Source organism: Phacochoerus africanus, chromosome 1, assembly GCF_016906955.1.
Source record: "Phacochoerus africanus isolate WHEZ1 chromosome 1, ROS_Pafr_v1, whole genome shotgun sequence".
NCBI classification, from domain to species: Eukaryota; Metazoa; Chordata; class Mammalia; order Artiodactyla; family Suidae; genus Phacochoerus; species Phacochoerus africanus.
The window spans coordinates 208382724-208408856 of record NC_062544.1 but is presented as its reverse complement, the minus strand read 5'-3'; the positions used below and the strand labels follow the sequence as shown (position 1 = coordinate 208408856).

At 35.2% G+C, this 26133-nt stretch overlaps 1 protein-coding gene across 3 annotated transcripts in view; it reads right to left on the bottom strand.

Annotated features, from left to right (window-relative positions):
- IL1RAP (interleukin 1 receptor accessory protein) overlaps nt 1–26133 on the bottom strand; it is a 136212-nt gene that overhangs the window by 15576 nt on the left and 94503 nt on the right. For all 3 annotated transcript variants that reach the window (XM_047788801.1, XM_047788791.1, XM_047788783.1), the window contains exons 5-8: nt 19990–20155; nt 17770–17841; nt 15059–15185; nt 12271–12419 (exon numbers count right to left, since the gene is read on the bottom strand). In XM_047788801.1, coding sequence (XP_047644757.1) covers nt 12271–12419; nt 15059–15185; nt 17770–17841; nt 19990–20155 — 514 coding nt within the window. The remainder of the gene's footprint in view (nt 1–12270; nt 12420–15058; nt 15186–17769; nt 17842–19989; nt 20156–26133) is intronic.

Sequence of the window (26133 nt, the reverse complement as noted above, 5' to 3'; positions counted from 1 at the left end):
TCCTTAACTCGCCGCACCACAAAGTAATTCTCCACTCTTCTTTTTTGCTTATAATTCTAGTAGAGCGTTCTTATTCTATTGTAATTTGGCTATTACCAGATTCTACGCTCTTTCTCAACTCCACCATTAAACTATACACTTGCAGTTTTCTAGGTAGAGATTATGTCTTCTTCATCCACCCTTTCCAAGAACTCTTAGGATCTGAATGAATATTTCTGGATACAATACTACACATTTCTGGGATATTTAAAACAAATCTAGTACTATACTACGTATCAGTAACTTCATTTGACTGCGTTATTATCTTGTGACAATGAGACTTCAGAGTTTGAAGAAGAAACAAAATATTTACTGGATCTGAAGCAGGGGTGACTTAAATTATGTATTCGTGGATTTGACACTTACTTATTGACATGTAGTATTTGCTTGAAGCTGTCAAGGTTATAGTGGTAGATAAGACAGAAAGGGTCTCAGCTCTTTTAGGGCTAATATTTTGTTGCAGCAAAGTAAATAAGGAAATAATAAGTATATGAGCTTGATTTAAAATAATATTTTAAAATAAATATTTAAAATATTAAGCCAGTTAACTTTTAGAGAGAGACCAGTGCTATAAAGGAAATAAACCAGTGCAATGTGATAGACGTGCCTGAGGGAAGGGGTTGGAGAAGGAGAAGTACATCAGGCAGGGGGGTGAGAAAAGGCCTTTTTGAGCACCTGAACATTATAAGTGTTAAGCGTTGGCCAAGACAGAGCATAGAAGAATTTTCTTCAAAGCTGGGATTGCTATCAAGGATCCCTGACTCCAAAGTTCAGAGAGATTTGCACAACACTACCATGAGGTTCAATTACTGATTCTATACTAGTAGAAAAACCTTATTTTAAACATGTAGCTATGCTAAGAGGAAAATGGTGTGTAGCCTGGGGCAAAGCCTGATGTTCCCTAAGGAAAGGGAAAATCACTGAGCTTTGTGTTCATTCTCCTAAACTCAGGATCCTAGTCCTGCCACAGAGATAGCCTGGGACACAGCAGTGCCCAATTATCAGGTGCTCTTGTACTCCTCCCATGAACAAATGGTGCTTTAAAAGAAGAAAACTCCCATCATAAAATGCCAGGAGCTGTGTCAGTACAGTTGATGAGAATTTACTAAGACCAGTTTGAGTAGCTGGCATGAAAATTGCTGTGTCCTTGATATTTCTGAGTACATGTTATGTTAACAACACACTGTGCTAATTTCCACTGTCATCTTCATTATTTGCTCAGTTATTTTGGCTCCTTCTGGGTGGATATTTCACAATAGGGAAGAAAAAAAAAAGGTCAGTGGATTACCTGAAATGGATTTTTAAAAAATATATTAATAACGGGAGTTCCCATTGTGGCTCAGCGGAAATGAATCTGGAGTTGCTGTAAGCTGGGCTGTAGATCACAGAGGCAGCTTGGATCTGGTATTGCTGTGGCTGTGGCATATGCCAGCAGCTGTAGCTCTGATTTGACCCCTAGCCTGGGAATTTCCATAGGCTGTGGGTGCAGCATCCCCCACCCCCCAAAAAAATACACATCAATAGTTAATTACCTTGCTTAACAATCAAGAGACAAATTACACCCATAACTTTCCCTCTGCCACATTCATTTTTCTACTGCCTATTTTATTTCTAGTGGGGCTTTTTAATTTTCCTTCTGCCATACAATTACATGTGTCATATTTACAGACTGTATTTTGTTCAAGCATCTTGATGATATCAAGAAGTTCCTAATGCTATTTAACTAACTGAACTCTTAAGATAAATAAGCCAAAAGTCTGAATTTCTAAATGGTTTGAATCACATTCAAGATGTGCCCTACAAAGCTTTGCTTTGCTGGCTTGTAGGGAAAGGGTGACCTTCAGCCCCTTTTTTCTGTCAGTCCCACCTTGAACCTTTGATCTTTTGGCATTTTTACTCTGACGCAATCTTGGACCAAAGGGTTTCCAATCAGAAAGGAGTGATGATGTAATTTGACCAAATTGCATTTCTAAACTGCTTCTATCTTTGATCACACTGATAATCTGACTCAGGATGGAGCCAAATTTAGTGCCTTGCTCTGCTGTTACTTCCTGAATCAGAGTTCCTTCCATCCTTTTTGCAACTCTATAGTAATGACTGGCTCCAGAGCCCAAATTTCCAGCCAACTACCCCTGGTTAAACCAGTCCAATACCTTAGCTCTATTCTTTTTCCCATTTCATGTCATTGGTCTACAATCCTGTCTCTCCTTAAAAACTCAAGTTAATCTTCTCATCTTCATTATCACAGTTGGGGCCTTGCTATCCACTGAATCTCCCAACCAATCCAGCACCTTGAATTTCCAAATATTCTCTACCACAGAACTGTATCTATTCCTTACTAAATTGCTGGAACTTCTTGACAATTTGTGGTATTGTGCTAATTACCATTTTCCTGAATTACAAACACAGGGGATGCTTCATAGTATATTATAGACCTATGAATGCATTGACCTGCAGACCTGATTTGTTTGGCCATCATAGTGTATTAAAACTTGTGTAATTCTGGGCTTGGAGAAGTAACTAGGGTAGCCTTCTCTATATAATAACTAAAAGCAATTTTTCAAATTTGGACAACTGGTTGTGCAGGAGTGTGATCTGTGAGAGATAGGACATAAAGAGGTAAGCTCACCATCTCCCTGGATTTTTGCCTAAAGTCACTTTGGGAATGGGGGCAAAAAAAGGGGAAGATCAAAAAAAAAAAAGGAGATAAAAAAGAAGATAGTATTCACACTGAGCTGAGGACACTGAAAATAGGGTTGGGGATTATTGAATTTATAGGCTTGGCTACTGCAGAGAAGAAAATTATAGACAAATAATTCTAGAAATCCACAAGTATTTGGAAAAACACAACAATGTGGATATTTGGGTGACACTTAACAAGGTCAGGCAAGGAATTGCTACCAGTGAAAGGAAAACCACCAGGGAAGAAATGACTACTAAAGAGTTGGGAACTGAACAATTCCAGGAACATATGCAGGAATGGGGGACAGTTGAGTCAAGACCACTCTAATTGAAGAAACTTTATTTAGCTCCCAAATATTAAGCAGAGACCTCAGATAGAATATGCCCTGGAAATAGGTCTAATCTAGCCTTAGAAAGAAGGCTACAATGGACCTACTCTAGAAAGATAAGCGAGATGCTTCAAAAAAGCTGTTATGCAAGTAAATTAATTACCTGCTAAATGTAACTTAACAGACATTTATAAAATTCAGGCACTCAATAATGTAACATCCATAATGCCCACTATAGGATTAGGAAAAAAGAAAAAAAAAGCTAGACAGAAAAAAAAAACCCAAAAATTTTTTGACCCATAGTCAGAAGAAAGATCAGCCAATAAAGACAGAACCAGAACCGACAAAAATGATGGAATGAGAAGACAAAGTCTTTAAAGTGAGTATTATAAATATATCTATTGAATTAAAAAAAAGACCATGAACATTTTAACAGCAAATAAGAAATATCAGTACAGACATTTTGACAGAGAAATATGAATTCAAAAACCATAAATAAAATCCTGAAATTAAAAACAAGAAGATTAGATGTCAAGAAAGAAATGGTCAGAAGAAACTTTCCTAAGTGAAACACAAAGGGAAAAAAAGGAAGTAATGAGAATCCCAGTGACCTACGGGATAGCACCAGGTGGTCTATCCTAAATTTAACTGGATACTAGGAGAAAAGGAAAGAATGAATAAATGAAAGAATAAGTAAAATAAACTGGAAGAAATAATGGTTGAAGTTTTTTTTTCCAATTAAATGAGAACTATAAACTCACAGAAGTAAGAACCTTAAAGAACCCTAAATAAAATACATAGAAATGAAATGACACCAAAGGATATCATAATGTAATTTTTTGGAAATCAGTGAAGAAGAGAAAAATCTTAAAAGAGAAGGGACACAGGACATACATAAAGGGATAAATAATAAACATAAAAACAACAAAAAACCCTGCTTAATTCATATTAGAAATAATATTAGCCATGAGGTGATAGAATGATGCCTTTAAAGGGCTGAAAGAAGAAAAAGAAAACTTCCAACCTAAAGTTATACATAGGGAAAATACCAGCAAAGGCACCAGTGCAACATAATGGGAGGAAGTAAAAATATTTCCAATAAATTGTGTTGGAACTAGATATCCATGTATAAAGGAGATTAAGCGTCAATTCGTACCTCACAAAATATATCAAAAAATAATAATAATTGGAGATGGATCAAAGACTGCCCAAAAAAGGTTAAACTGTATGATTTGGCGGTATGCAAAGATTTCTTAGAACACAGAAAACAACAGCCATTAAAAGAAATATTAATAAATTCCACCTCATCAAGAGTAAGAACCTCTGTTCAATAAAATATACCACTGAAGGCAGGAACTGGCAGGATGCAGACTGGGAGAAAGTATTTGCAAAACATCTGACAAAGGATTAGGTAGAAAAAAGCACTTCTAAGATTCAATAACAAAAACACTAACAACCCACTTAAAAATTAGAGTTCCCATTGTGGCTCAGCGGTTAAGAACCCAACATAGTGTCCCTGAGGATGAGGGTTTGATCCCTGGCCTGGCTCAGTGGATTAAGGATCTGGTGTTGGTCAGGCTGTGGCATAGGTAACAGATGTGACGTGGATCCCCTGTTGTTGTGGCTGTGCTGTAGGCTGGCAGCTGCAGCTCTGATTCAACACCTAGCCCAGGAACTCCATATGCTGTAGGTGTGGCCCTAAAAAGAAATAAATAAAATAAAATAAAATAAAATAAAATAAAATAAAATAAAATATTTGAACAATCATATCACAGAAGAAGATACCAACAACTACATGAAAAAAGTGTTCAGTATCTTGGTCTTTGGTGAAATGAAAAATGAAAACTATAATGTGGTACCAACACACATCAAAACAGCTTAAACTAAGATTAACAACACCAAATGGCAAAGGTGTGGATACACTGTTGGTGAGAATGTAAATATATACTACCACTTGGGAAGAAAGGTCTGACAGTTTATGATAAAACTGAGCCAGTAACTCCCCTCATAGATATATTAGAGAAGTAAAAATAAAAGCCCACAAAGAGATTTGGATAAAAATATTAACAGAATCTCGATTCAAAAGAGGAAACAACCCAAATGTCCTCCACCCAGAGCATGAATAAACAAACTATGATATATAATTTTTAAAAACAATACTTGGCAAACAAAAGGAGTTAAGGACTGATATACAACAGCATGAATATTAAGAACATTTTCTAAGTGAAAGAAGCCTTATACAAGAGTGCCTTCTTTATAGGTCTATTTATATGAAGATCCAGAAGAGGAAAAAACCATCTATTCTGATGAGGAAAATCAGAATAGTTGCCTTGACAGTAGGGGGAAGGGTAGGAGTAGCAGGGATTGGTTGGTAAGTGGGAGAGGCGGGCGGTTACTCTCTGTGGTGATGATAACATTCTATATCTTGACAGCATATTAGGTTACACACACACACACACACACGCAACTCAAAATTATCAAATTATACACCTGTGCTTTGCAATCTGTCACTCTATACAAATTTTACTTAAAAAAAGGACAGTATATAAATATTAAAAATTTGGATAATAAAAGATGCTTAAATGTTTAGATGATAACTTTTACTCACACCTTTAAAGATATCATAAAATAAGGTATCTTTAAAGATATTGTAAAATAAGATGCATTAATGTATGCATAGAGGAATGGATGGATGGATAGCTAAGTGATAAAGCAAAGGCAGCATAATGGTAGTATCTAGGTAGGATATGTGATTGTTCACTGTATAATTCTTTCAAATCCCTTCTTATGTATGTGAAAACTTTCTTAATAAAGTGTTGAAACATAAAAATTAAGATGAAATAAGACATTTTCATATTAAAACAAAGATGAGAGAACTTGTTACCAGGAGATGGCCCCACCAGAAATATAATAATACTTCTTTAGACTAAAATGTTACAAAGAATAAATAGTGCCAGAAATGGAAAATATGCAAATAAATATAAAAACCTTTTTCTCAGTTATTAATGTATATAAAAGATACTTATAGCAAAAAAATAATAGCAATGTGTTGTGGCATTTATAATAAATGCAAAACTGAAATTATCATAACAGTGAAACAAAAGACAGGAGAGAAGAAATGGAAAAATGCCATTTTTAGGTTCCTATAAGATATGTAAAGTGATTAATTCAAGACTGTGATAAGTTCAAGATAAATACTATACATCCATAAAAATGATCAGATTGCATTAAAAATCAAAACCCAATAATATTCTGTACTAAAAGATGTATGTATGAAGACATTGATAGATAAATAAAATAATGAAAAACGATATACCATGCAAATACTAACTATAAGAAATCTAGAGTGGCTAAATTAATGTCAGATACAGAATATTAACAAAAAAAGGCATGTCATAATTTAAAGAGTCAATTCATCAAAAAGACATAACAATCCTAAATGTGTATGTATCTAAAAATATAGTTCAATAATACGTGAAATAAATGACAGAAGTGAAGAGAGCTTTAGGAAAATCCATAATTCTATGTAAAAATGTTAACACTGTTTTCTCTCTTAAAAAAGTGAAAGATTAAGCATATTTTAAGAAGTCAGTAAAGATCTACAAGACTTGAGCACTTACACAAACTGACTTAATTGACATTCACGGAACAGCAAAGCTGAAGAATATGCATTCTTTTTAAGTGCCTGTGAAACATTCACCGAGATAGACAATCTGCTGGGACTTAAAAAAAAAGTACTGAAAAACCTAGAAGAAATGAAATGATGCAGAATATATTTTCTGACTACAACAGTATTAAATTAGAATCAAATATGCAGCCCAGTGCTCAGTACTTGTTACATGCTCCCTCCATTCTTACAGACACACTGGAAGCTGGGGTCAGAAAAATGAAAAATGGAAGGCTTGGACTAGTTTAAAGTCTGTAATTGAGCCAGAACTTGAGCTAGGTCTGCCTGGCACCAAAACCCATGTTCCTTCCACTTCACTATGCAACCTTCCCACTTCACTATAGCTCTAAGTAATTTCTCTGACTTAATCTCCATTGCTGATATTTTAAATTACCTAAATTATCAAAATTGAGAGTGAACATAAATTCAAATAAATTTTAACTCATAATGTAATAAAAACGTTACCTGGAAAATTCCCAAATGTGTAAAATAAGTAATACATTTCTAAATAAACCATAGGTCAAAAAATAATTAAAAGAAAAATTAGAAAGTATTTTGAATTGGATGATAATGGAACTTCAATGTTTCCTCATTTGTTTCAGCAAAAAATGGTCTTATAAGGGAAATCTATAGCTCTAAATGCTTATGTTTGAAAAAAAGAATTATTTAAGATCAATGATGTAACAAGAAGAAAATGATGCAGAGTAAAATGAATAAAAATACAAAATAGAGAAAAACAAATGAAAACATGCTTGTTCACTAAAAAAAAAAATCAGTAAAATTGGAAAACCTCTTTCTTGAGTGAAAATATAAATTGCTAATATCAGGAATGACAGAAAAAAATCACTACAAATCCTGCTGACATTAAAATAAGGGGAAAAAATTATGCCAAAAATATGACAGCTTAGATGAAACATTAAAAAACATCTTTGAAAGACAAACTCCCCAAATTGACACATGCAGAAACAGAACATCTGAATAACTACAAAATAATGACTAATGAAACTGAATTCATAATTAAAAGCTTTCCCATAGAGAAAACACAAGGCTTAGGTAGCTTTATGGGTAATTCTTTCAATTATTTGAGCAAGAAATAACAATTTTACACATAGACTTCCATATAATAGCAAAGGAGGGAGCATCGTCCAACTTCTATTGTGAGGTCAGCATGACTGATAACATGTAAAGAAAATTACAGACTAGTATCGCTCATGGACAAAAAAATGAGCAAAATCCTTAACATGAATTAAAACCCTTAAATATTAGCAAATCAAATAAATATAGCTACATATATAAAGTATAATAAATCATGATGATGTGGGGCTTCATCCCAGAAATGAAATATTGGATCAACATTTTGAAATAAATCACTGTAAAGCATTACACTGACAGAATAAAAGAAAAAAATCAGATGATCTTCTCAATGGGTAAGTTAAGAATTAGACACATTTCAACATACATACATTACCTAAACAAAACAAACACTTTCAGCAAACCAAAAATAGAAGATTAATCCTCCAAAAAGAAAAAAGTCATCTCCAAAAATCTACAAATAGCATCATACTTAATATATGAAAAATGAATGCTTGCCCTCTAAAATAGGGAACAGCACAAAGATTTCTACTGATCATGATATGGGAGGCCCAAAAGAGGGAAATAGGTGGGAAAAAGAAATCAAAAGTATAACATTTGGAAATGAAGGAGTAAAAGTCTTTATGATCAAGTGTGTAGAAAATGCTAAGACACTGAAAACACAGAAACACGATTTAATGAGTGAATGTGGAAAAGTCAAAGAAAGGACTGATGTGAACATAAAATATAATTAATTTCAAGTTTATTTTCTACCAATGAGTAATTGGAAATTGAAAATGTTAAAATATCATTATAATAACATCAAGAACAAAATATTTAGGGATGAATTTAGCAATATGTGTGCAAGGCCTGTATGTCCATGATCAAAAAAAAATCATTGTTGAGAATATTCAATTAGTCTTAAATTAAGAACTGTATCATGTTCATAGACTTAAAAACTCAATATTGCTAAAATTTCCATTTTCTCCCAATTGATTTAAAAATTAATGCAATCCCAATCAAATCCCAGCAGGCTTTTATGTAGAAATTGACAAGCTGATACTAAAATCCATATAAAAAATATATGATCCCTAAAATAGTCAAATCAATTTCAAAAAAGATAAAATGGAAGGGAGGGTATAAAGTATCTCATGACTTACTTTAAAGCTATTAATCAAGACAAACTAGTATTAGACTAAATATAGACAGACAGATTAATAGAACAGAAGAGGGAATACAGAAATAGTCCCACATTCATACAGTCATTTTTTTTTTGGCCAAGTTGTCAAAACAATTCAATAAAAAAAGGAAAGCTCTTTCAATATCTGGCTAGAATAGCTGGTTTCTATATGGAAAAAAAAAAGAAATTGATCATAAGCCTAGGTATAAAAGAAAAATCTCTTGCTGTATACCTGAAACTTATGACATTTTAAGTCAACTATATGCCAATACTACTGGATGAAGAAATAAAAAAGAAAAGAAAAATCTTTATAAATCAAAGATTATTAATACAGGATTTAGAAAGTGCTAACTATAATAGAAGAAATTTATTAAATGGACTTAATGAAATTTTTAAAAATTCTATTCATCAAAAGAAAATACATTCATAAACTGGGTGAAAATACTTGTCATATATTTGATTATATATATACATAAATAGATAGATACATCAATAACAAATAACTCAATAACAAAATGGACACATAAAAATAAGAACTATTACTTAATAGTCAATAAATCCATGAAAAAGTGCTCATCATCATTAGTATCTGAGAAATGCAAATTGAAAGCAAGGTCATACCAGTGCCCAGCTACTAGCATGACTAAAATTTAAAAGTTTGACAACTCCAAAAGTAAGGTGAGGAAGCAGAACACCTGGAATTTACGTACGTTCTTAATGGACGTGTAAGATGGTATAACCTCTTTGGAAATAGGATTGGCAGGTTCTCTTAAAGTTCAGCCTACACCTTGCCCTAGTCCCTATACTCCCCTATTATAAAGCTGCATGTTTATCATGTTTACATTAGCTGCCTCTCCTTGAATACTTTGCTTTAACTGACTTGATGAAGTTGTGCTGCTATCAGAATACCTATCCCAGTGAACTCCTCTCATTCTTGGCCCTAGCCTCCTCCTGTCCTCTTCTTGATGAAGTACATAGAATCCTTCATCAACAAATTCAGAATTCAGAGAGTGACCCTTACACATAATATATGAAGGTTAATACATTCAGCACATATGAACTTCAGCATTACTTGGCCCAAGATAGAATTGAAGTACACAAACCCACCACACCTCTGGTGCCACTGGATGTACACACACCCAACTGGGTTACACATAATATTAATGTAATATTAATGTAACTTCAGCACAGATCATGTGGTCTAGTGGATACACTTGTCATTTCACATCCCCGATATCATTTGTATTAAACCACTGAGAACACAGCCTTCTGTGAAAGGGGAGCTACTCAAGCAGCTCTGTTGGACAGACCTCCACATCACTCCTAGATTAAACATTATTTTAATTAACTGTTTTGATTCTAGCTATCCTACAATAAGTTATGAATTTATGCCATCCTCCATAATTGTTTCCCAAAACACATGCCTCAGAAGATGGAAGCCCACAAAATACTCCATACTTAAAGCATCTGGAGTCAAATATATTTGAAAAATTCCTGCCTACTATAGTCCCTTGCAGAAATTAATAACAAATATTAATATATTAAAGATGCTAAGGGGCCTTGCACAAAAGTAACTTGGTTGATTTTACTCAATCTAGACTTCGATAATACTTGGGTGAAAAAGCCTTTGTCAAATAATACTTAGGAAAATCTTGTGGCAGTAGTAATAACAAGCACTAATAGCCACTGAGCATTTAATTGTGTATATTAAATATGTATACATGCCAGTAATGGTGCTGAGTACTTTAAAACAACCTTGAGAGGTAGTGGTGTTATTTTGCCTACTTTAAATTGAAGGAAATTGAAGCCCAGAGAGGTTAAGTGACCTTTCCAAGGACACAGAGTTAGGATGCAAAGAAACCAGAATTCTGTCACAGGCTACAAATACTGAATTGCAATACTGTAAAGAGTCTTCACAGTGTTCTTAAAGACTAACTTTGGGAAACACTGCCTTATATCACAGTTCAGTCTTTTTTCTTTACACTGGCTTCTGAGAAGCAGAAGCAATTAACTATTCAGAACCAATCCACTAAGACTTCTAAAGAGGTATATACACTTCAGGCCTTTGCCCATATTGAATTGTGGTGAAATGTTAAAGTAAAGCCTAGGTTTTCATCAGCTTTAAAAAACATTTAAATCTCATTGCAAAATAGAACAGTTGTGAATTAACTTTTTTTATAAACTTCTGTTATAAACATTATAGGCTCTACCTACACTGGGATCCAGGATGATTCTGATTGGTTTGACTTCCTGTATGAAAAACAATCATTATTATTATCCAGATCATTGAAAAACTTTCTTGAAAGGATTAATTGTCTGGGGTTCTTCGTTAGGTGACAGACTCAGAATTTTTGACACAGTATGTTTCAAGAGCAGCAGCTCACACAAAAGAATTTCATAATTTTCATTTATTATAGAAAAATATATTAATATTGATAGAAGTCATTTTACATAATTTTAAGACAGTTTAATTTTTGTTTTAGCAATTTTGGCTAGTAGAATATTATAAATCTTCTGGAATACAAACACATAGTGTTTCAAATCACTTTAAAATTATATTTTTTGAGAATATTTTATAACTTAACTACTTGCATACAACTAGATGTTTTCTACCTATAATGTTTTGTTATTAGAAATGATGCTTCTAAGAATTCTGAGGGGACATAATTCTCTTTCTGTTAGGTTATTTGTTCAGGAAAAATTCCAAAAGTATTGTCATATAGTATGATCACTTATAGGAATCTTGAACTCTGCCATCAATGATTTCTAAAAGGGTCTTCACAATTCACCAATAATATGTGACTCTATCAGTTTCATTATACCTTTAGTAGCTTTAAATATTTTATATTTCATTTTTCATTACTTATAGATAAGTGTTCATAAATCATGCATTACATCAAAACGGTCCTTGTCTTTTCTTCCCCTACTTGTCAAACAATGTGAGTAATCATTGTAAGGAAAATAAAGAGTTGGAAATTTTGTTTCCTTTTAAACATATATTAAAATCACATGTATTAAAATTAAAAAAACTATCATTATGATAAAAATTATGATTATCATAATCAAATGACTTAAGTCTCATTTGGGCACTAAGTTACCCAAACTTTAAGAAATAATCTTTTGAGTATGTTTCCACAGATGGAAACTTTCTCCGAAGATTTTTTTATTCAGCTTTAATTCACTACTCTGTGCCAGATGGGCTAAGTGCTGGAGCTCTCTTATTTTCAATTTCTCCTCTTTCTTTATTCACTGCAGTGTTTTCTTTGGAGTTCGCAGATTCATCTGCTGTGTGCATCCATTACCTTTCTGTTTCACCTTGGCCGGTCTGTCAACCTCCCCTTTGGCATTTCTGGCATGACAGACATAGTTGCGCTTGAGATCCTCAGCAGTTACTTTCTTGATGCTCAAAAGCTGAGTCCTTGTCTCATCTTCTATTTTACTCAGACTTACACTAGAAGTAGGAGAAAGAAAATCAAAGCATTAGTGAGACTCAAAGGCCATGACTGTGCATGAATCAGACAAGTGGACAACCGTCGAGCCCATGGGTGACGGCAGAAAGAAGGTCGACAAGCATGTTGCCTGTGATTCAGTAGTTACAAAAGGATACCAGATTCTAGATTCCAATACCATTCTCCACCATGCACACGACACACAATCTCAATATCCAGATCGACTCCTAGTGTTAGCATCATACTACAGATCTCTCTTCAAAGTGAACCATCTCCTTTCCTCAAATATCTGAGGCAGGATGCAGCATCGGTTTAAAGAGAAGCTTCTGAGGCCTGACCCCTTTGGATTTTGATCTAGGCTTTGCCACTTACTGGTTATATACTTTGGGCATGGTAACTAATCTTTCCACATCCTTTGAAAAAGGAGGAAAGTGGCAATGCCTAATAGTGCATTGCATGTATTAACTTAATAATTCGAGGATTGAATATGCTAAAGCATAAGTTTCAGAACAACACTTAATAAACAGTCATAAAGGTTATTATTATTATTATCCCACAGCAATAGTTGATACATTTCAGGGTTTTTCAAAACTTGGATTTTTGGACACATATAGAACATTTCAGTCAAAATGCTAAAACCTCATGGTTAAATCCTAAAAAGAAGAAACTTCTCAGAGCAAGTAAACTTTGTGAAAATAGGTATATCCGATCTTCAGTAAGTCAGAGATCAGTGCTTTGGGTTTAAGACCAAGATTTCAGATTCTTTTGAACTACTTTGCTCAAAAGAGAGAAAAAAAAAATCTCTTTTCTATAGTTGACAGACCTCCAGGTTCTTCTGATAAGGCTTACTGTCAGTCATGAGAATTTGGTTAAAAGCTATGATGGGTTTAACCTAAGCATAATTGCATTGTTCAACTATGAACAGTGAGTTGTAATTTCAACAGCAGCAACGAGAAACAACACAGTTTCCATTACTATCATTTGTTATTATTACGAAGATTGGAAGCACAGTGGTCAGAATTCCTGAAATGATCACTAACTCTCCCTTTGTGCCTCCAGTCGCATCTTTTGTAAATTCCTTCAACAAAAACTGTTCCAATTTCAGGAAATTCCTACTAAACCTTTAAATATATTCCGCTTCTCTAACCTCCACATCTTTGCACATAGAGTTCTTTTTCCCAGGAGCATACTTTTTATTTCTTTATCCAATTTATTTCTGCTCATCCTTCAATTCTTCACTGAGGTCCTATATCATCTGAGAAGCATTACCTAATCCCTTAAAACTGATTGGAATTCCCAACTAAATCTTCCCATAACATCTGATACTTCCCATTCACAGCATTTATTACATTATATTGACATTTCTGTTCTATCAGTGTTCATCCTATAAAATTTATTCAGTTAGGGACCAAGTATCTTGCATAGTACCTAATGCAAAATGGGTATTTTATAATTTCTGCATAAAGTCTGAGTTAACCTGCTAGGGAATAAATACCTTTTAAAGTCTTTAAGTTCAAGTAGCCTAAGATCTATTTGCACATAGGTGATAAGGCTTAAGTTCTAAGAGCAACTTTGTGGTGTTCAGCTGCTCATGTTTACTAACTGTTGCAATCTCCTTTGCCAACTTAAGCTACTTCAAAAAAAAGTCGAATGCTTTGGAAACAACCTAAATGTCCATCGACAGAGGAGTGGATAAAGAAGATGTGGTACATATGAATATTAGTCATAAAATAATGGCATTTGCAGCAACATGGATGGACCTCGAATTTATCATGCTAAGTGAAGTCAGTCAGACAATGAGACACCAACATCAAATGCTATCACTTACATGTGAAATCTAAAAAAAAGGACACAATGAACTTCTTTGCAGAACAGATACTGACTCACAGACTTTGAAAAACTTATGGTTTCCAAATGAGACAGGTTGGGGTTTGGGGGGATGCACTGAGGGTTTGGGATGGAAATGCTGTAAAATTTGGTTGTGATGCTTGTTGTACACCTATAAATGTAATAAAATTCATTAAGTATTTTTTTAAAAAGTCATGTTTAAAAAAAAGGCATGTTTATTTACAAATAAAATGACCCAGCTTGTTATTTTATGAGGAAGGTCTGTTACCACCCCATCCACTTTTAAAATAAAATTTAAAGAAAATACATGCATTTAGTCAAAATTAAAAATCATTATTCATTATAAATATGATATATATGCTATGAAAATTAAGGAAGAGGAGGAAGATCAGAAATATATACTCACTGTAAGACAAGAAACTAACACATTATTTGAGGCACAAAAAAGACAAGCCCAGACTCCGGACTTGAGAAAAACAACAGGGTCACATACAGGTGGGCTTTCAGCTATCCTAGACCCTATATGGTGGCCTTTGCATTCATAAAGGATATGCATTCCATCTACCTCCAAGTGAGTATCACAGAGACATAATCCTCAGGTGGCATCTGAGGCTTGCATTCCAAGTCCAATAATCCTGTTCTGGGACGTAGCCATTAAAGACTTGAAAATCCTGCTGATTTTTGTTAATGATAGGCAAAAATCAGAATTTTAATTTTCATTGATTAGAATACACCAGAAGGCATTAGGTTGAGGGACAAGGGTTAGTCACCCCTTTGCCTGTGCCAATGATACCTTTCATTAATGGATACGTCAATAGTGGTGTCTTCTGGCTTTTTTCCATCGATGGTCCACCAAACCTCATTGTGAGAGTCCTTCAGGAAGGTAAAATGGACTTTACAGGGGATGAGTAGCTCCTCTCCTAAAAAAACAGGTTAACTTATTAGTTTGTAACATTCACACGATTATATTGGTTCTACTCTGATTAACCAGAAGCAATCAAAGTTATGCATGCCTGCCATCCTACTTCTTACTAATTTTCAAGTGGGCTACCAAAAAATAATGTACTGTACTTCATTGCAAAACAAATAGACTAAGAAAAGGACAGCAGTTTTATATTGTTATTAGAATGTCCATTTCTGTCTCTTTTTTTTTTTTTACTTTTCAAGGCTGCACCCACAGCATTTGGAAGTTGCTCCAAGCTAGGGGTCGAAGCAGAGCTACAGCTACCACCTACGGCCACAGCCACAGCAATGCGAGATCTGAGCCACATCTGCGACCTACACCACAGCTCATGACAATGCTGGATCGCCAACTCACTGACCGAGAGCAGGGATCAAACCCTCATCCTCATGGATACTAGTTGGATTTGTTTCCGCTGAGCCATGACAGGAACTCCCAGAATGTTCATCTCTTAATATAACCTATATATGTTCCAAAATGATAGTATTTGTTCAAAAAGGCTCTGACGGCATATTCTTTTCAACCTTAAACCTCCATGGATTACTCTTCTCCTTTGTTATTTCCCCCACAAACAAAAGGTGATTGAGGAAAGGTTCTTTGGATTTTTGGTCCTTGGTTCAGAGGGGATAGGCAGTGCCACTGTTCAGACTGGCCAGACAGGGAACATCTCAAAATGCTCAGGCTATCAGGGCACAGTCAATGAGTTTAGAGACAACTTCTAAACCCCTTTTCTTTTCTTTTCTTTTTTTGCCTTTTGTCTTTTTAGGGCTGCACCTGCAGCACATGGAGGTTCCCAGCTAGGGGTCTAATTGGAGCTACAGCTGTCGGCCTACACCACAGCCACAGCCATGTCAGATCCAAGCCTCGTCTGCGACCTACATCACAGCTCATGGCAATGCCGGATCCTTGACCTGCAACCTCATGGTTCCTAGTTGGATTCATTTCTGCTGCGCCATGATGGGAACTCCACAACTTGTAAATTCTACACTATCCTTCTGAGATGGAACATAAAGGGTAAGGGGACCCCTAGGCCAAAAGATGGTAATAATAACAACAACAACAGCACACACATCAGGAACTTTAATTCACGGTGCTAAATATTTATTATATTTGGCTCCTTATTAATGGTCTTATTTAACTGTAACAAATAGGAAATATTTTAAAAATTCATTTTACAGATGTGGAAACTGAAACTTAAAGATGTTAAATGCCATTCCAAGGTCAAACTGCTAATAATTGGCAGACCAGGATTTGACCTAGACTGACCTTCCATTTCAGTTTGCCCAGAATAGTTCTGCTTTATCTTTGCTTTCCTAGTTACTTATTAATATCAACTGCTTTCACTCTCAAAAGGTGTCTAGGCTGAGATGATAAATTATATTGTCATTCCAATTTGAACTCAGGTTTGCCTCACTGGGTGATCATATTCTATCCTCTTTTCCAATCCATGGTTCTTATGCCTTCTTCTCCAGTTTCCTACAGCCGTATGTAGAAAGAATGTATATATATACTTGTATGACTGGGTCACTTTGCTGCACAGCAGAAATTGGCACAACATTGTAAATCGACTATGCTTTAATAAAAAAAGTCAAAAATAGATAGAAAGATAAAATAAACATGGCTTAAGGCATGTTTTTGTAGCTGTGATATGAGGTAGAGGAAAAAGTATCTAGATAATAAGAGTTTACCCTGACAGCAAGAAGAATGTCCATATTAATTATATGAAGCTGCTACTGATTCTAGGAAATTTGGAGTTGGTGGGCCCCCTTAGTGTGTTCTTAGTTTTTTTATAAGATAGGTCACTATTTGAAACCCTATCTTAATTTTGGAAGGGATATTGTTGTTCTCCACCTATGTTGAACACTGCCTCTCTTATCTTTGGTATATTTTAAATAAACATTCTTGTATATCTTTCCTTGGGTGTGGAATGACTTTACTGGGAAGGATATAATATAGAGAATGTTAATTTTTTCTATGGCTTTCTACATAACTGTGAGAGACTTTAAGTCAGAAGAATGACAAATTATGCCTTATTTGGTCACTTACAAATGATTTTTGTCTAGACTGAAAAATTATGAAAGCTAAAAGGAGACCCAGAGAGACAGAATACACATTCGATGGTGTTCTGAATCAGGATGTGTCAGTCCCATCAGTTGTTGCCTGTTGAAGTCACAATTCTGCTTCCACTTCCACCCCTGCCCCTTGGTAGAAGTTTAAAGGATGTCCTGTGCTCATGCTGTAGTCTTGGTAAATCAAAGCCCCTGATGAAGCCAAAGTCTGTATCAATAGCAATTACTAGTCAAGAGAGGAAAACTGCTCACAGAGGCAAAGGGGGGCCTCTGCCAGGAGACAAGCAGAGAATTCCTGAGCTGCTCAGGAAATCAATGAAGCAGCTAATCCCCAGAGGTGACTTGGCTTCTGACAATGCTTCAGTTTCAATTCAATTACAATAGCCCTCTAGTCTCTCCTGTTAACTTAAGTGGCATTTTATTCCTTGTAATTAGGAGAATCTAACCAATATTCAGAGACACAGCTATAATTACCCGGTTCTTTCTCATAGACCACAAGATCATTGGGTGAATAGATTTGGGGAGGTGATGCATCTTTTGGAGAGCCTGTGATAGAGAGGAAAGAACAAAGGGAGATGGTGTCAAATCACATTTGCCTTTATTCCACATAATGCATTTCAAAAATCTGCTCTTCTGTGAAGCATTGCCCAACTTCCTGGCACAGCTGGTCAATTCCTGAGAGGGCACACAGTTCAATATGCCGTCAGTTACAACACTTCTTTCATTTTAAGCAAGCAAACAAAGGAAAAATATGTTGAATATCCTTCATGTTTCAAGACAGAACATATTTTCAGTGGTTTTGCTTTCCAAAGCCTATATGATATAGACAGCTTTTTCATACCACATAGTAATTAATCGATTGCAAGTCTTACTCAATTGTTTCCTTTCTACTTATTTCTCTTCAACATGCCTGGAATGTCTAGTAGGGGAACTGGTTAAATAAGTGTGTATTAGTTAACGAACAAGGAAGTGGAAAATTCCAAATCACAATTGTAAAGTCAACATGTTATCAGTTGAATGTTCACGCATAGGATTGCTGCCCTTTATAACATCCTATATTCCCAAAGGAAAGGACACTCCATTCTGAAAGAAAGATGCTCTGAAGGGACTTAATAATGTAGTGTTTAAGAGTAGAAGCTTCAAAGATTTAATGACCAGGGTTCTAAACTTGACTTGGCCATACACTAACCAGATGACTCTGTCGTTTTACTTAATCTTTGAAAAGCTAATTTTCCTCAACTCTAAAAATGAGGGTAATTAAGCTCACCTCACAGATTCATTACGTGGATTAAATTAAGTAATGCACATTAAGTTAAGTAATGGATATTAAAGCATCTTACTGGCATATCATAAGTACTCAGCACTTCATAGCTTTTAAAAACAAACTTGGATTGCTTGAAAGTTAGAAAAGAAATACACCCCTCACATCTGTGTCTGTCATTGCTCTTTCTATCAATCAAGGTGACTATGTGTGCCACTTCCCAACTTTCTATTAAAGGATATATATTAAAAACGATTACCAAGATGAATATGTGGTTGTATTATTCATTTGGTTTCTAAAATTTATTCATGTTAGATTCTAAATTTAGTCTGATTTTTCTTCTGAATTAGTCCTCAACTTAGCATTATTCTAACAGGAAGCAAAGAAAGGGAAGTGATTAAAAAGTCATTTGATTTGAATTTTATCTGCTCTGTGTTAAAATACCTTTAAAAAATTATCCTGAATCTGGTGTCAGAAGAGGCAGAAACTTGGAATTTTTCTTTCTTTCTTTCTTTTTTGGCCATGTCATGTGGTTGTGTAGAAATTCCTGGCCCAGGGATGAACCTGAGCCATAGCAGTAACTATGTTGGATCCTTAACCTGCTGAGCCACCAGGGAACTCCAGAAGCCTGGGATTTAGGATGACTTTTTCCATTAACTCAGGGAGCTTTTCTAAACAGGTTACTTTCTGTTGTTGGGCCTCAATGTTTCCATCTATTAAAAGATGGAGTATGAAGAAACATCACTCTGATATGTTGTCATTTTTAATACAGTGAGCACAGTAGTCTTCAGGGCTCTCCTCTAAATTCCACCTACCCCAACACTGATTCTCTTGATTTCTAGGTTTGATAGGCATCTGTTGGCTCTGCTTAAATACTGTCCTTTCTACTTCTCTAGTTTCTTACCCCTAAAGCACAGCAGTGGTTGAATACTGCTAGCAAACAGCTTCAGCATTAGCTACAAGAGTTCCAGGACACAAAAAGAAGTGGTTTACTTAATTCAAGTAAGATACTTTTTTGACAATAATAGTAACTACTATTCATTGAGTCTCTATTGCTTGCCTGCAAGTTCATTAGCATAATAAGTATATTATTTCTAATATTATCAATGATGCTAAATATTAGGTAGTTGTACTTCCAGAGTACAGATAAATCATTATGTTAATAAGTAGCAATGGTATAATTTGAACAAGATATGTCTGGCACTTTCCCCCCCGCCCCAAGCTGCCTTTACTTCATTCAGGTATTCATTCAGTAGAACAAGAGCTATTGAATGCCTACTAAATACATGGAATTGCTGAGGAACAGGTCAGCAAATAAAAAAGATAAGCCTCTTTTCTTTTATAATTTATACACTTATTTGTAATAAACTATTTAGAGCCTAAACAAAATTATTGCATTTTTGTTGTGTGCACTTAGTATAAATCGTGCTTACCTACCACCTTTACAGTCTGAGTCCTGGTGAGGTGGAAAGTACGTCCATTTTCTGGATATGTAACAACACATGTGTAATCTCCATTATTTGAAACCAAGGCTATGAGAAAACTCAAGTTCATGCCTTCAGGTATTACATTATTAAAGTTTTGTACTTTATGACAGCCCTAAGAAGAAGCAAAGGAAAAAAAGATTACTACTTAGATACACGCGTAGAAAATATATACATATGCACGAACATCTAATTTTGCACAGAACATACAAATATCTATGCTGGCTACACTTTTTATAAAACTATTATGGGCAAATATTTGATGATGTCTCTGCAAAGAATGAATACAATACATCTCATTATCTTTTTTACATGAGGAAAATTAAAATTCTGAACTGAAATATAATTCAAAAGCACAAACTTCCTGTCTCAAAGTATTCAAAGTCTGGGATTTTGAAGTTAATAGTAAAGCAAGGTTAATATTTTAAAAAATGATTAAGGCAACTTAAGTAAATGCATGCCCTGTGATTTAAAAACAATTATTTTTTTTATTTGACTAAATGTCTTCTCTGATTACATTAATTCAGCAATATAATCACTCTGACAAACTTGGTCCCATTTTAGATGTCTGGTTTTGTCATTCTTGATCACTCTGTTGAATTACAGTATCAGTTATTTCCAAACTTCTACCATTTTTTTTTTTTTACAATCAAATAGTACAGACTCCAGAATTTAAAAATAAAGTATATTTTTGTGTCTAATCAAGAGTTAAGAGTTTATTTCTGTTCCAACCCATATTTTGATATGGCTTTGTCAATTTTTTTAAATTTTGAGATTGAAATATCTCATTCAACATAACTAGAATCCTGTTTCGTATCTCGCGGCCCCACTAATTGGCTATATTGTTTTATTTTTTTCTTTTAAAGAAAAAAAAATTAATACATCGTATGTGACAAAAATATGTGTTGAACATTAAGTTTTAGAAAAATTTGTTTTTCTTTTAAAAATCAATGCATCACCTACAACAAAAAGAACTGAGTTATCTCTAAGGTCCTTTAGATCTTTTAAAATTCTGGGAATCTATTACCGTCTTGTACTTTCAGTTTCCCGTGTTCACGTATTTAACTTTAATTCTTGTGTACTCAAGGTTTTCTTGCTTCAATTCCTGGAGCATGTGTTTTGAAATATGACAGTTACATCGAGGTACATTTTGTAATTCTTTGACACGGGAAATAGCATCTTTGAAGAATAGTACTAAACTTTTGATTCATGGAGATGATCCTCAAGAGGAAGTGATATATACTCAGTTAAGTTACTTTTATGAATAAAACGTATCCGTACACCTTGTGGTGTTCTTCTAGCACTTGTCACATCAACAGAATATTACAATGATCTTAGGCTGTCACAAAGGATAAGGCCACAAAGTCCTGTCCTCTTATAATAAATTTATGTGAGATTTGGTTTAAACTGAATTTAGACTAACTACAGAGGTCTATTTGATTTTGATGGAAATTTTCATTTAAACAATTCAAAGCTATTTTCCTCTCTCATTTGTTAGCTTAGAAGTTCTTAAATTGCTATGAAGCAGATAGATCAGATTAAGTATGCTCTAGTTTTACATGTGGAAAACAAATGAGACAGATAAGGAGATAATCTAGATAACACAGTGCAGGGCCAAAACTCAGCTTTTTAGATAGCTGAGTAAAGGCCTTTCACTAGTTTCTTAACCAAGAATGAACATCAATTTTCAGCTGTTACTTGAGGCTGAAAAAATTGTACTGAGACACTTAGGTATACTCTATCACCTCATCCAATCCCGATTCCAAATTTGCAAGTCTCGAATGCTCTGATGGCTATTTTATGGATGAAAATACAATGGCCTAGGAAGGTTAAGCGATTGCCGTTATCACAGGGCCAAGCAGTGTCAGAACTGGAATTTGAATTTATATTTACATGTTTTGAGGCCCTTACTCTTAATCCCGCATGACTCTGTCTCCTTGTCCTACACTGCGGTCTTGCCATACCTGGGGTCAGCCCCTATATTAATAGTGTGATGTGGCTATCACTCTATGAGGCCAGTTCTTGCAATTAGTGGTAAATTGAAAAGCATACTTTTCAGGATGTGAAGTCAGTTATTAATACTAAACTTATTAACAATACTTCTTAAGAAAATGCTGAAAAAAAAGCTTTTGTTTTTGACTCACCAAGTATCATGTATGTAAAAACTATTTAAAACACATGATTTTCGGAGTCATAATATATGCTACAAATATAAAGAAATGCTTCTGACTTAAAGCATTTTAAGAATGCTTTCTCATTCATTCACTCGCCACTGAGTGTTAATTAATAAATCATGAGCCAGGCATGTCTTGAAATTCTGAGAGTATAACACTGAACTAAGAGTCAGCCCTCATGAACTTATCACTAACAGAGAAATGGAATCTGACACATCTAAATAGCAAGGGAAATGGTACAAACAGATGTGTGTTGATCTCTTCTGAGTTTCCCCTTTCTTTTCATCTTACTATAGACTCATGAGGATGAACTTAAAATTTGAGCTGAATATGCTTAAGACTATCATTGGGCCTCTGTATCAGTGCTGAAGTCAGTTCTCTGGGATTTTCCCTTCCTTCTATGAGGTAGGATAAAAATGTGGGCTAAGGACAGGTTTTTCTTGGAGCTGAGCTGTCTAGAAAAATATTTCAAATGGAGGAATATTCCATCAAAAGTAACTGAAAACTTTGGGGTCTAATCTTCTAGTCAGAAAAATCTGACCATTCAAAATTAACTAGTTTTTACAAAAAGAAAAAAAAATCAAAGCCATTAGACTTTTAGCCTGTTAGAAAAGGAAAGGAAGAAAACATTTTATATTCTAAGTGTGCACGTGTGTGGTTTGGTAGCTTTAGGGCATCGCTGAACTCTAAATACCCATTAACTTTAACCTGTAATGTCTGATGAGCTCTCTCTACTTAAAAGCAGCTGCTTCTCTAGGCCCTTCATGTATCCAAGACACAAAGGATACTTTTAAACATAATAAACTATTCCTGAAAATAAATCCTGCAAATCTTATGATGACTTTAAAATCATTTATTTGGAACCCAGGGGGAGAAAAAAAAAAAAAAAGATACGAACAGAGATCTAAATACCCAAAGGGGAAAAACCACCACAAAAAATGATGTTGCCAAATACAAGAAATGGGTTAACAGTAAGTGGATTCCACTATGAAGCAAACCCTTGTTTGACTAGAAGACAAGTCATTCATTCAGTTGACCCATTAGTTCCTCATTCTGAATTTAAAAGAGAGAAGTTAAGCAGGAGAGCAACTTTTCAACCACATAATGGTAGCCATGACAACCTACCACAGCATATAGGTGAAGAACAGCCCAAGACTTGACTTTGAAATCCTTCAGAGGAAATAAATCACGTGGTGAGCTATGGAGTGGGGGTGGGGGAATGTCATGATCGAATGAGAACAAATATTCCCATGCAATAAATCTATACAACTTTTAAATTTTAAAGAACTGTGTTTGTTAAGGCACAAGAATGGAAAAGACACAGTTCTCAACACATAGATAATGCAGTCGAGTGGAGGATTGCAACAAATACGATGAAAGGCATATTGGGGGGCGGGGGAGTAGGGGAAGAAGACCAAACAGAAAACATTTAGAAAATCTTCATGGAGAAAGAAGATCTAAACTAGATCTTAGAGGATAAGTAGAATATTAACAGCTATTCAGGAGAAGGGGAGACATGGAGAACAGGAAAACATATAAAAAACTTCCCTTCACTCTTACAGCTTTTGAACTCCCTGTTAGTACTTAACTAACTTTATTCTAATTATCTCTTTCCATGCTTATCTTTAGAAAATTTACTTGTATGGGGGTAGGGTGAGGTGGATAAGTACTACATCTGCAGGGCCAGCAACTTGCCCAATACTGGGCATGTGGTCAATGCTCAATCCATTGGTGTTGCATGAGCAAAAATATGAATGAGAGAAGCAAAGACATGGAGCTGCAAGCTCACACAATATGCAAATGATAATGAGAAGACGTACAGAGAATTATAAGACATAGGATGGGTGAGTTGTAGGATGGATAGAGAAAGCAGGAGTAAGGACAAAAAGAGTTAAACTGAGATACAAAGATCATAACAGTTAGAAATATCTATTGACCCTTTTGCTTCCAAGATTAAGTTGTTATAAGATACACTGCACTTGTTTACAAAGACTCCATGAGTTCTATATGCAAGTCACATTGTATGAGCGGAACTATATCATCTAATGCCTATGCAACAAATACTTACAAAATCCCTCCTATGTGCCAGACACATGTTAGAGGCTGGGCATACAGTAGCCAGTAAAAACGGGAATGGCTCTTATTTCCATAGAGTTTTGTAGTCCAATCTAATTCATTCAATTATTTAATCAATTCCTAAATGCAAAAATGTGGTTTTGCAATATGCGCTTAACATTTAGGGGAAAGCATAAGGGAGAGGACACTACGTAGCACAGAAGAGAGAAATGCAATCATTATAGTAACAAAGATGAGATATAAATTAAGTGCTATCAAAATATAGAGAGGGTGATTCCTTCAGCCTAACTGAGCCTCAAAGCTTCACAGATATTTGAATTGAGTTGAAGTTTAAAAGATGAATCTTGAGTCCTCAGAAGCCCTGAAACTATTTGTAAAATGTTGTGCATATATATGCATACATAGAGTTAAACACAGATGGTTTGGAAAGACAATATGATACACACTTCCTTTATACCAAAGGTTCAAAAGTCACTATATAGGGACTGCAAGAAAGGAAAGTGATAAAGAACTAACGAAACTAAGTTATCAGATCAAAATGAAACAAGCACTTTAAAGATAAAGCCTAATGGGGAGTTCCCTTTGTGGCTCAACGATTAACAAACCCAAACTAGGATCCAAGAGGATGCGGTTTCAATCCCTGGCCTTGCTCAGTGGGTTAAGGATGCGGCATTGCTGTCAGCTGTGGTGTAGGTCACAGACGTGGCTTGGACCTGGCGTTGCTGTGGTTGTGGTGTGGACCAGCAGCCGTAGCTCTGATCAGGCCCCTAGCCTGGGAACCTCCATAGGCTGCGGGTATGGTCCTAAAAACCAAATCATAAATAAATAAATAAGTAAATAAAGTCTACTACATAGACCTTGGACTAACTTCCCAACAATATGCACTATGCCAACAAGAAGCCCGAGCCTGGAACGGTTTCAGAATGTGCTTAGCTCATAGCACTCGGTCACAGAAAAGCAAAGGTTTTCTCATTTTCTGTGAGAGATTATAAACAATATTTGATCAATCCTGATTAGGTTCACACTAAAAATTAGAAGTGGATGAAAAACAGCAATTTTGATGATCACACTGAGGAAAAGGCTAACCAAGGTTTTTTTTTTTTTTTTTTGCAAATTGATATCCAGATTGACATCTATTCTGCTAAATAAGCAGGTAAGAGCATTTCAGCAGCTGCTATAAAATGTACTCTCCAAAGCACCCAATAAAGTGGTCCTTCTGAGGTTCAGTAAGTGTCTTTGGAGGGGGGAAGTCAAGTAGTCAAGCACAACAATGAGAAACAAAGAATCCAGTGATAAGAAAGTGAAAATGGCTTGCCATATTTAAAATCTCAGGTTTCTGAATAAATTTAATAATCATAGTAAAAACAACAGGATCACACTTACCTGGATCATTACTACTGTATGTTTGGAAGGACCTGTGGATAAACAGGTCGCCTCCAATTTATACACACATCATGTTACACAAGTTCTTACAGAAGCTGGCTATGTGAAATTCAGTTAATCACTTACAAACCATGGTTTGTTCTCCAGGCTAGTTACCAATCCTGGCTTACTCAACAAACACTTACTGAACATCAGTTTCACTCACAAGATTGTCGAATTAGAGAACTGTGAACTCTGGGCCCTGAATGAAGAAAACCTTGCCATGTAGAAGACAGCAGCAGAAAGAGAAGACCTGCAGAGGGGGAAAGTTCAGTCCTGCCCCATTTCCCTGAGATTCTGAAATAGAAAATTCAGTTTTCCTGTTCTCTCCAATCTCAGCTTTTCTGATCTCCCTCTGATGTCGCAGGCCACTCTCTTCACGGGCTTCCTTATCTTCCACTGTCCAACCTACAACCCAGTC